The sequence below is a fragment of the Gambusia affinis genome, linkage group LG11 (genome assembly GCF_019740435.1).
Source record: "Gambusia affinis linkage group LG11, SWU_Gaff_1.0, whole genome shotgun sequence".
NCBI lineage: Eukaryota > Metazoa > Chordata > Actinopteri > Cyprinodontiformes > Poeciliidae > Gambusia > Gambusia affinis.
In genome coordinates this window covers 14,642,976-14,655,725 of record NC_057878.1, presented here as the reverse complement: position 1 = coordinate 14,655,725, position 12,750 = coordinate 14,642,976, and the positions used below count along the sequence as shown (strand labels likewise).

At 39.8% G+C, this 12,750-nt stretch overlaps 1 protein-coding gene across 4 annotated transcripts in view; it reads left to right on the top strand.

Annotated features, from left to right (window-relative positions):
• LOC122840176 (ATP-binding cassette sub-family C member 4-like) overlaps nt 1-12,750 on the top strand; it is a 46,882-nt gene that overhangs the window by 14,573 nt on the left and 19,559 nt on the right. For 3 of the 4 annotated variants that reach the window (XM_044132400.1, XM_044132402.1, XM_044132403.1), the window contains exon 20: nt 4,533-4,612. In XM_044132400.1, coding sequence (XP_043988335.1) covers nt 4,533-4,612 — 80 coding nt within the window. Of the gene's footprint in view, nt 1-4,532; nt 4,613-10,478; nt 12,008-12,750 lie in introns of those variants that run through there. The other variant, XM_044132404.1, reaches the window with a different exon arrangement.

The window sequence follows — 12,750 nt, the reverse complement described above, 5'->3', positions numbered from 1 at the left end:
TAAACATCCACTAGCTAATTTTATCACCAGGCTAATTTAATCACCACCTAACCTTTGGAGTCAACTAATGTCATTAGCACAACTTAATAGAATAATTTTAGCATCTTAACATTTTATATTTCATCCTGTAGGTTCAAATAGGTTCAATGAAGTTGTGTCATCCAGCAAAATGGCTTTTTGGGAATAATGATCATAATGTTTCTCCCTTCTAACAACAAACTGGATCACAATTTTTGACACTATGTTTGATTTAGATTACCTTCTAATTTAACAGTATAACCCCAGCATTTGGATTAAAGAAATAACCCAACGGTCCTAAGTGTGGCTTCATTGACTTCATGGGCAATTGTCTTGTCAGTGTGTGAATGTTAATCATACGTGGCTAACACTATATAGTTAGCAGATAAAAGGCCAACACTACCTGAACAAACACCTTCTTTAGAGTGAACTAAAATCGTAAAGACAACCCACTCACACCGTCATCATACACTATATGTTTACCATTCCGTTTTTCATCTTACCTAATCTGTTCAACAGCATAAACCTGGCATTTGGGTTAGCAAAATAAACCAGCAGGTTTTTTTGGTGCGTATGCAAATTTCTCTAGATTTAAATATTGCTGTTGCCCAAATGTAGTCATACTATCTTATTACGGCTGTTCATCCAAATGCAGTTAGAGCTGCACAGACAGCAGTGAATGTGTCAAGCTAATGTTGATCCCTGTAATTTGGTGTCATTGAGTGGGCTAATCCCCTCAGAGACTGCAGGCCGAGGCTTCAGCTCATCAACACAGTCAAGGAGTGGAGTTTCAGTCAACACACACACACATACATCAGCATCTCCTGTTCCCATTTCGCATCAGCATGGTGGGCCATCTCAGAGCTGGGTGTCACTCAGTTACTGTTGACGCAGGGAACATTAGATCTTCTGTGGGCAGAGCTGTGAGATCCTAATTGTGTCTACAGAGGCAGTGTTTTTAATGTCTGTATTTCAGGTCTGGAATGCAAGAGTGTTAAGAGAGAAGTGAAGGAAGTACTGCAGAGTGGATGATGATATCGAAGTGTGTAAATTGAATGTGGAGATGGAGCCGCGCGTGTGTGTGCAGCATGGCTGATAGGGCTCCCCCTCGCTCGGCACTTCCACTATTTAATTGCATGAAAGGAAAGGAGAGGAGATTGCAGGAGCCTGGCGGTGTGAGCGAAGAGAATGGATTTAGAATGTATTAGTATTGGCAGCAAGGCGCCGGCGGTGGGAGGCTGCCCCAGGCCTGTGGAAGTGCAGGTGAGCTGTGCCACCTCCAGCCTTGGCAGCCCCCTCCCTGGTATTACTTTATTATCACACTCTGCTCACTGAAAAGCCCCTCCAACTGCACTGGGGCCCACACATGGAGCTGCTCTGAGTCGTCGCCTTATCTTGATGTTTACAGGGAACAGCGATTTGCTACACAGCCCCACTCGAGCTGGACCCCACTGTTCCAGTTCTTTAAAAGTGATTGGGGGCCCTGCTCACCTAATATCTCCACCTTAAGAGGCCACCTTCATTGGGAGCGCTTGATATTTTCTGAGCCTGAAAAGTGGTGCAAATCACCCTTGGAGTCTTAAAGCATGAGAAATTGTTTGATACTAATGCTGCTGATATCCTGAAATGTCTATACCCCAGTCTACACAATAGGTAATATTGTTGACAACCACCCAGAGTGATTGAAGCCACTGTCCCATGCTGATCTTACCTCATAGGCATTTCCATGCAGTGAATGTCTTTGTGTAACTACATCACTGTAATGTATCCCCTCCATAGTCTGGACAGAGAGAGAAGGGTCTTTGCCTCATCCCCAGTAAAACTCTCTGTTAACTGAGCTGCTTGTCAAACAGCTGATACCCGTCTGACGCTGGATGCTCCAACACCCTCCAACCATGGTATGATGTAACCCAGAGAAACCAATCCTGTTTTTTTTCTTTGGCATTGTTTGTCAGATATGCATGGATTTAGGTCATTTATGGCTCAGACAGTGAAATTACATAAAATATTATTGAATATATTTAACAAACACAGTTTGACAAGTCCTCCCCCTGTTCTCAGATGAAAAGCAGCAGTATCTTACATTGGTGTGGTAGCAGCTCTACCCCCTTGCTTGCTTGAACCCTCCCCTCGGGATGTCTGTATGCTAAAGGGGCACTCACACTGTGAATAAGATTAGTCTGCCTCTAAGTGTACAACATGCTTACCCACTTGACTTTGAATCAGTGTTGATTTGGAGCATTGCTGGGTTGTTGCGGGGAATAATGCTCTGGCTGGGTTTATGCAATGGCTGTTATGGGGAGCCCGGCCTCGTCTGCATGCATGTTTTTTAGGCGGGAGCGGCGTTTTGGATAAAGCTGTAAGCTGCTTATGGCCGTGGAGAGAGGTGATTACAGAGCCCTCCTCCATAGGACTGACTGGAAGCTGGGAGGCAACTTTTAGGTCAGCGATGCCATGGTTTTACCATGCCTATGTAGTACCATGCCACCACATCCTGCTAGTGTGCCACCCTGCTTCTCCTCACATCCTACAGTATTGAATGCCATGTAGTCTCCTTATTTGTAAATTTAGATTTTCAAGTCAGTTTTGGTAAATTCATTGCAAAACATAAATTTGCAATATTCTCAGACAACTTAAGGTCTTAATAATACTGGAATCTACATTTTTACTCAAGTGCATTAAAACTTCAGTTTTTACCAGGATGTAAACCTGGATTTACAAACTGTAGTATGGTGCTATGAGTTGCTTTTGGAGTAAGGGTTTCTTCCTTACTGATTGGCCTTTCAGCTCATCTCAGTCAATGACTCATCAAGGTCTTTTGCTTTTGTTCTGGGATAGATACTCAAAACACAGAATAGTTTCATTTTGAGACTTTCATTGATGTTTGGTACATCTGGAAATCGTACCAAAAGTCTGAGTCAGACTTGTGGAGATCTACAATTCCCTTCGTGATTTCTTGGCTGATTTGTATTAATTCTTCCATGATGTCACACATGTAATGTATATGTTGCGTAATATACTCAAAAGCTCAGAAGCTTGGAAATCCACAACATTTTCATAAAGGCTTCTCCAAATTTTCCAAGCCATAGCAATCTCAATGTATTGAGAAAAAAAGTAGTTTGATAAGGAGACATCATAGCTGTAGAGCAGGACCAGCAGAGAGAGGAGGACGAGGTTCAAATCATCTTTTTTATCGATCATAATGAGCGAGGATCATATCACAGAGCAGACTTCTCTGTCTGTGGCTTTCTAACCATATGTCCAGACAGAGATTTAGAGGAGCTGCAAAAACAAATGAAGTTGATAAGCAGTGCTTGCCAGTAACTGATTGTGCCTTCCATAACCTGTCACTGTGGGATATTTTTTTCTGCTGTCTGTAAATTGAGCCGTCAGCATGTCAGGGCAGTCATTAGTCGGTCTTTCATGGTCAGCCAGAGAGCTCTTCCGATTTGTTGCAAAACTGACAGCAACTAGTGATCCTTCCTGTCCACAGTGTCACCATCCTCAACAAATCTTTGAAAATGTTTGAATGATATTGGTTATGAAAATGTAATTTACTTTAGGGATAAATAAAATACTTTTAAATTGAATTGAATTGAGTTGAATTCTGTTACTTAGTAATCCTAAATTACTTAAGTAGGAATACTTTAGTCTGATTTAATGTCAGAAGGTGAGAAAAAATGTTTATAAAGTGTGTAAATATCTGATTTCAATTGTGTAATGAAAAGATTCATTTCCAGATGTATATTGAAGCAATATGACATAACTGTGGAGTTACATTTGGGGAATATACAAAGCTGCAGTCCTGTTCTATTATTGACACATTCTGTAGTCTACCTCTCAGTTTATCTGCATCCTTTGGAGACAGAGTGAATAGGTTGTAAAAAATGCTCTGCAGGGATTGACCCTGCAGTAAACTCTGTGAGAAAGCACCTGGAAGTGTAATCGTGTGTACCGCAGGATCAGAATAAGGTAGCAAAGTTGCTAAAGGGATAACAATGAAAGGGCTGCCATTGCACCTGCAGAGTGCCGACCAAAATAATGAACACCTGAGCAGATTGGAGGCAACTCAATTAATGTCACTGACACTGCCAGTTGGAGCATAAAGGCAGGTACGCAGCTTCTGTTGCCCTTTTGTTTGCTAACAAAAGGCTCCCTCACATGTTCATCCAAGAGTAGGCCAGTCTTTATGAAATGCTGCCCAAATAATGATTCATTGTTTAAACTAGATAGGGTGAATGCTTTTCATCTCAGTCTCTCAGCTCCGTGCTGTTGAATCTGAGGTGAATATTGAAACGGATCCTCTGTTGAAATGAAAAAGAAAAAAAGTGTAACTTTGAATGGATTGAACATCACTGCTTTTGACCTACATTTGTAGTTCAAACTGCAAAATTAGAGTATAGGTGAAAATTCACCTTTTTCCCAGGCGTGGATGTTTATTTGAGCAGCCTTTTGTAAAATATCCAGTAGTTCTGGCTTTGTCTGATTCTTTTGGTTCTTGTTTTGTTTTCCAGGGAGAATTCTCAACAGGTTTTCAAAGGACATTGGCTACTTAGACTCTCTTCTTCCATGGACGTTTGTGGACTTTACCCAGGTGAGTCGCACCTCGGCAGGTCTGGTTGACGGTGCTGCGGTGCTGGGAGGCCATTTCATGCCTGGCTAAACCTGCTTTGTGGTCCGGGTCCCCTAATCTGGAAACAATTACTGTAGGATTACTCGGCAGCGCAGCCCAGCGCCTGCACAGATTTAATAAAAAGTGTGCACACAGGCTCAGGGCGTGGCTCCCTCTGTGTGACACAACACAAGTCTTCAGAAAATGTGTATGGAGACTAAAAGTTATTGGGTGAAAGAGGATCAGAAAAGAAATAAAGCATCATGATGATAGAGAGAAACATTAGGGAGCCGAGGAGGGCATAACAAGGAGGGCATAACAAGGATGGCGTATTGAGTGAAGATAACTATAGCAGGATGTAGAGGAGGCGTTTGTGGAGGAGATCCAAAAAAGGACTTTCCCTTCTGAGCACAGTTTTCTTACTCGTTTACAGTCTTCTTGGCCCAGTAGCAAACGGCCACCCTAGAGCACAACCCGGTTGGGTTACCAAATGCGACCCCGCCACCGTGACAGCCATCTCCCACGAAAGCCTGCGGAGATGAGCTAGCTCATGCACCTAGTGCCACAAAGAAGGGAATGTTTGCCACACAATTCAAGGTAGAGGAGCAGGCGTGGCTCCTTGGTTTAGGCCAAAGAATAGAACAAAGGCGAGCTGAAAATGAATCCCCCCTCCACAATGCCTGAGTGATGTTTGTGGCAGATACCCATCTCGCTGTATACAAAAGCCATCTTAAATGCTGAAAGCACAAAAGATCATATGCACAAAAGAGTTTTGTCTGCAATAGTTCCCCTCATTTTGATAATAAGATGAAGGAAAACAACAACTTTGTAAAGGATGCTTAGGTCCAGAAAGGTCTTAAAAGTTTTTTAAATGATAAATTGTTTACTTAAGAGGCTTTATTGCAGAGATAGTCACAAACTATCTAAAGATAAAAATCAGGAGAAAATCAGGAACTCAATAGTAAAAGTAGAATGTAAGACAGTCTGGTGTCAAAACCTGAAAGATTTTAAATGTAATTTTTAGTTTAGAAAAGTAGTGGTTTAGGAGGCTTAACCTTTCAAGTTTTATTTAAAATACTGATATAATTAGTTATTGTTGTCTTAGAAAGTCATGTAATTTAGTTAAAGGCAACTTTTTCCCACCTCTTTATTGGAATAGGAACAAAGTGGATAACCTATTGAATGACACAATCAGCAACAAAAGACATACACCTGAATATTGCCTGTATAAAAATGATAAAAGATGTAATAAAAAGATTGAAAAAAACTTGATAAGGGATGTACATAAAATAAAAACAGACCAAATGTCACACTTTGTGGAACACCAAATGTTAAAACTTTTGAAGTCATCAGTAGGTAATTCTTATTCTTTAAATATTAGAAAAATATTTCCAAAGACAGACATGCCATCCAGATGTTTTTCAGTTTTATTCTCACTTAAATTTCTTCTATGTAATTTTTCAGATATTTAGAACAAAGCTTTCTAAGAAAAACTATCACTTAAATGAAATTGAGCAAGACATGACATGGACTGAGTATATAGTATGCAAAGTGTTTCAGAAAGGACCAGAAAGTGGTAGGTGATTGTGTTGGTGCACAAAGGTGGCATCATTTGGACAAAGCAGCTTTGTTTAGGCTTCTCTCTGCTCTTGTTCAGGTGTCTTTCATTAGGCAGTTTCTAATGCTTCCAGGAAGGAAGATCTGCACTCTTTTTATCACAGAATTAGCTGCTTAGAAAAGCTGCTGATCTTGACTATTGTTGCTCTTTCTCAGAGGGACATTTCCCCATAGTCATTGTCTAAATGGTTGTCAGGGGGGAATAAAGTGAAACTTCATAAACAAAGCCCTAACTGGTTTATCTCTCTCTATGGAGAGAGGCCGCTTCTGTGTGAGGATTTGTGCCTGAGCCTTCCCTCCTTTATGGTGGAGTAAGCACTTCACAGCCCTTCAACACTGCCCCCATAGCTTCCTAACAAGGGGATTCCCTCAAGCTGGTGGAACCTGGTTACACCCCACAGCCCTATTTTTTTTCCACAGGTCTCATTTAGTAGTAATTTAGTATATTGGAGAAAAGACTATTTTCTCTCCTCCTCTTTATGGTCAGGGGACAAAGACAGAAATGTCAATTAAAAACACCTCAGCCTTTGGGGACTGTCAGCTTTTGTTTGGACTTGACCTTTAAATCCTGGGTTGCCTTTATTTTCATAAAGAGGGCAGAGCAGGAGGCCAAGACAATGAGGAGTGAATACGGGGGTCTTTGGGTGGAATCTGAGTGAAGGCTCTTGACAAGCTTCCACCACCAACTGTTGGATTTGGTATTGCATTTACACCCCCTGTTTTCTCCAACAACAAAAAAACAGATTTTAATGGAAAATCAGCACACTGTTATTGTCATTCAAGTGTGTCTTGGCTTGGCTTTTGCTAGTGCCGATGAGGGATGTATAATGTAAGCCTTGCAATTGGTTAGAGGGTTCCCTGAAATCAGGATAAGTTTGGAAAAACAGGACTAATTTATTGAACATTTACTTTTTTTGACTGTATTAAAGGTTCAGAATCATTGTAGCTTGATTTATTTCAATAATGCAAATTAAGAAATTATACAAAAAAAGCAATTAATGAAAAAGGGAAGCACAAGTCAACTAAGAACATAGTTAAAAGGTAGAAGATATTAAGTCTCGAATAAAATGCATTGAATGTTATGCTCAGTTCATGACACCATGTCTAACCAAGACAAAAGTAGGAATAGTAATTTATTTGAACTGAATTTGACTTTATAAAGGGATTATTTGTGCAGTTGTTTATCCAGAGTGTGGAAGGAAGAATCAAAAGGTTCTTAGACCTAGAAAACTGGCACCCTATGTGGAAATTTAAAACTACACAGTTACAGTCACGATCTGTCTGTAATTAGCCACAATTGGAACCATTGAAATTCTGCCTATGTTCAAATGTGCTTTGTGATTCCTGCTCCCCTTTTTATCAGCATTGCTACTATGATGTGCACAGGAATACATCAACATGTTATTGTCAACAACTGTATATAAGAGAGCCATGCAGTGGTTATGCAGGTCTCACTTTTCTCCACATAATCAGTGTGTGCTTTACTCAGCAGTTGTGTTGAGTAAAATTTAATTATTAATTATTTAGCAGTTTTTCCTTTACCACGACTGGTTGACATCAAGTTGTCAGGCTTTTTTAACAAATAGAGATGCTAGAGAGGATTTTATTAAATAATAAACTTTATAACAGCTGCAGTCACGTTGGTGGTCTGGCTTTTTTTATCAATAAAATTGTCCCTGGCCATCTTAAAAGCAGTCAACCATTAGGCAATGAATCCAGACGACAAGTCATTATCTACGTATGGAGGCCTACTTACTTCCAATCGACTACAAAGGTGTTATTGTCGTCACAAAGTCTTTATTACATATCTATTTTTAGAAATCGATACATTTAAAAAGAATTAAAATATATATATTTAAATATATTAAAATATTCTTATAGTAACCAATGGGGATAGAGATAAATTCTCTATTCATAAAGTAAAATAAATGCAGAATTACTGCTTTTTTTTGGCTCATTGTGCCCCTTAGATTAAGATTTTAAACTGGACCAGTGGTTTTTGAACTGCCAAACAAATTGTATTAAATACAAAACATAGCATGGACTCTTATTATTAACTCATTGCGTTAATAACATGGTGTGCTGTAAAGATTCTGTATTTAGTGCAGGGTTTTCCAGTTCAAATTTAACGAGCATAGGTTTTGTTAAAACAGAGGTCAACTATATATCAAAAAAGAAATAAAATAGCCCTTTAGAAGCTGGTAGATCAAAAATCAACTTCAGCACAAGTGGTTTCATAATTTGTAAGATTAAAGAAACCCCACAAGTTCAATACAGTTCATAACATTATAAAACTTTTAACAAAGAACTAAAGATGCATAGAGACCTTTTGGAAGATTGTATATTGTTGCTCCCTTTGTATCTCGACTCTCTTTAGTGTCTTTTGTGGGAAATGAGAACTGCTGATGTCACTATGAACCCCGCAGGATGGGATTTCACCAACTTGCTTCTCTGCATTGCCACCAAACCAGTGACAGAAGAAGTAAAGAATGCACTGCCTTCAGGGCTACAGGTCATAAAGTGTAGTCTGAGAAAGACAGAAGATGGTTCATTGTAGAATTTCAGATGCAAACACATTTGTTGACAGAAGTGTAAGCAGCCTTGAAATAAATTCATGTTTGATTGCTTTAAAGTAGTTTAATCTCATATTGAATATTTGTTTAAAAATCAACATTTGAGTAATTTTATTCAACATATTTTTTTTTCTTTCATAAAATGCTCTCATTATATTTTTAAACTAAATAGGGTGATTACTGTTTAGTAATCAATGACTGTTTTCCTATGGTATAAGTATGAAATGACACAAAGGTTGATTTCTTTTGACTACTAACCTGTAAACTACGTCAGGACCTATACTTATCTATTACCTTCCTCAGTAAACAGAACTTCAAGGGATGTAAAACACTTGGAGTATTACAGCAAAGGGTGGCATGCTAGAGTCACCAAGTTTACACGAAAACCATTCGAGGCCAGGGGGTGGGTTCACAGTCATGCCAGTAAAGAACATTTTCTGTTCTACCACCATGTGCGGCTATCTGGAGTTTGTACAAGTAGCAGCATTTTATTTGGGACTTGACTGCAATTGTACATTGTGATACGATGAGACCAGGAGACCAGATGGGTCTTGCATGAAACTTATCAATGAGGACATTTGGAAAAGAACCTCACTGATAAGTACTGTGGAGGATCTGTAATTTCATTGGTCTGTTTCTCTTCTAAAGTGTCTTGTAAACTTCTCTTGTACATTGGAACAGGTGTTTGAGCAGGATAATGATAACAAAAATCAAAACAAATGACAAAATCAACTCTAAACTGATTTTAAAGAATCAACTTTTTCCAAACCTAAAACCCAGGGAAGGGCATATTAAGCCAAAAATACTAGTAAAGTTTCCCTAAGTATTCTTTAAGTGCTGCTCTATGGCTAATATGACATTGTACTCAAATGTCCAGAAATCTATAAAACATCAGGGGTTACCTATAACTGCGCTTTCGGGGTATTTGATAAAATTAAACATTTCTTTACATGTGATTTCTACACTACACTATGCCACTAAATTTAAGGGTTGCATTTTAAAAATACATTTTGGTTTGAGATTATTCCATGAAAGCTGAACAATGAGTAGGTTGCTGCATGTTCTTTAAATTATTTGATGAAATTTTCAATTCACTGAACTGTTGACACAAATATATGCCAAAATAGAAGCGAAACATCATCATGGTTGCAAGGATGCTTTTGCATGGACTTAAGTGGCCGGTCAGCAATACCACACATGGTCATTTGATGGCGAGCACCGGCCGAGAAAAGCTTTCCAGTGTGTGTATGTGTGGTCCTCCCTTGATGCTGCGGTCCAGCACCTCGGCTGCTCTGACTCAGACATGCAGGGCAAGGCCCTGGGTCCGTCGAGTCTGGGAACTTACATAACAAAGTCGGGATCTAATCTAGAATCTCGCCTTGCGTCAGCACGAAGGAGATAATGAATTCGGTGCTTTTTGTGACTTTTGTATCTCAGAATTGTTGTTTATTGTGCATTTGAAAATGGTTTTGTGTTGTTCTCAACAGAATGACGCTGAGGGAATGAATGAATGAATGAATGAATTTGCCAGGCACTGGTGATTTATAGTGGAGTCTGGGGGAGACGGCATTTCAAAGCCTTTCTCTTATTTCCAAAACGGGGTTGGAAATCAGCAGCTTGACTGAACCCAAATAAGTGACTTCTTTTTACCTTTTCAGAGCACACAAAGGTCTAATCCTCGGACTACTTGAGCCACCAATGTAGACAGCGGCTGAGACCACCACAGTATGTGTCAAACCCTCCTCGCCCCCCACACAAAACACATTGACTGCAGCTTTATGAAGTGAAAATGGCCCAGAAAGGGGAAAATGTGAAGGAGGTGTCCACAGTCATTTCTCCCGAAGAAAAGCCTCAGCATCTGGGCATTTAATTTTAAAATAAAGCTCAAACACAGAGTAGAATGGATCAGGTCACCTCTATTGTTCCAGAGCCCAAGTGGAACAGCCTTGTTTTGTTTCAGTACCACTGACCCTTGTGACTTATTTGTCCCCCGCTCTATCACAAAAAGGAGTAAAAGAAAAAAAAAAAGTTTTGTGTAGATAGAGGAATTCTTTTGCGATTTCTGCTCTGACATGCTCTCCTGTAATTTCCTGTTTTCTGTGCACTTTTTCTTTTCCCAGTGGCAAATGTTGCACACTGTTAGTAAATAAAGGGAGGATGAAAAAGGAGTTGTAAAAAGCATAATGATTTCTTGTGTCCGGAGGGATGTTTAATTATAAGGAAGTGTTTATTTTCAGCTGTGGAACAACAGTCGCTATCATTGCTGAGCACAAATATAGCAATTAACTTCAATTTTCTGCATTTACTTAGACATCAAAGAGCTGATAGAATCGTTGGAAAAATAAAGCAATTAGGGTCAGCGGAGATCTGAATGGTCTTTGGACACGGCAGCGCGCCCAGTTTGCCTGGATGACTGAATCACATGCGTGCGGTAGCTTTCTTTTCTCGCTAAAGAGCTATTAGTGGTAATTCTTTATTTAAACTGTTTGTATACAAAACCTTTCATCCCTTTATCAACTTTTATGTGCAGCGGGATGTGGCTTCAGGAGTTTTCTGTTCCTGTGTGGTTTCATAGGAGATGTGGATGTGGTCCGGGGGGGTGAGGTGGATGCTTGCAAAGGATCACTTATCCGACTTATCTGTATGTAGTGTGGGTGGGGGGCTCCCGGTGTTCCCGATGCTCATGCGATAAAAACGCCAAACCACGCAAGTGGGTCACATCAAACAGGATCCTGGTGACATCAGGCTCTGTTCCCCAAGGCTGTTCTAATGGTTCCTGTTTCTCAGCTGCCCCTTCAGATGACCCCACTGACAGATAAGCCGGTTAGGCTCAGATCTTCAGTTGTTGCGTCTGAAATGGGCCCAATTTGAATTCAGATCAGCAAAAAGCAAATGTGAAAGCACAGGTTCATGATGTCAACTGGTCATCAGCTGGGGAACAAAGGAGAACAAGTGTACATGACAACCCATTGGTTCTGTTAATATTTGATCCTCTCAAGGGAAGGCTGGATAACATGGAATTATGGCTCGCCATCCGAGGTCTCTTCACTCGCTCCCTGCAGCTCGGAGAATGGACTTTGAAAGGCTTAGCAACGAAATACGCTAAAAATCTGTTGTATCAACCTTCCAGACCTCTCATGTATTCTGGTGCTAGTCTACTTTGCATCCCCAGAACCAGAACCAAACCTGAAGTAGCAGCATTTAGATTCTATGGTCCTTTAATCTGGAACAAACAGCCAGAAAACTTTAAATCTGCTGAAACAAAGTTCCTTTAAATCAAGGCTAAAACCTTATTTGGTTAGAATGTCCTTTAATTAATAACAACTGGGACGTCACTGTAGTTTGTTTTTCAGCCGTCATTGTTTTCTCTTACTATGCCACTGTAATGTAATAGTTTTTGATTGTTGTTTAATTTTCCTTCTAATCTTGTAAAACACTTTGAAATGATTTGCTAAAATTGTGCTATATAAATAAAATTGCCTTGACATTGTTGGTTGTTTGCAAGGCATGCCAAGAAAAATGTTTTTTGTCCTACCAACACATAAATAAGTGTGCAGTTTGGTAAGCACTACCATGACTTTAACTGTAAAGGTGTGCTTTAGTCAGATGAGACTAAAGTTTTTCTGTATCAAATATCAGACATGATGATTCAAGTGTGAGACTCTGCCGTAATTTGTAAAGATAAAACACTTCAGACTCCACTAGTTCCCCAAACACTTGTCATTTTACTGGGATTCCTTAAACTCGAGTCTCTCATGTGATGAAGAGTGGAAAGAACCAGGTTTATGGGCTACAAACTGTCGCTGCTGTGCATATTTTACTGTGAAAGGTAGTGCTTGATTATTAAACAGTGATGGATTCTGGGCTGCTAGTGTTTCATAACAGTAAGTTAATGTTAGCTGTTGATCCACAATAATGACCACATCAGTG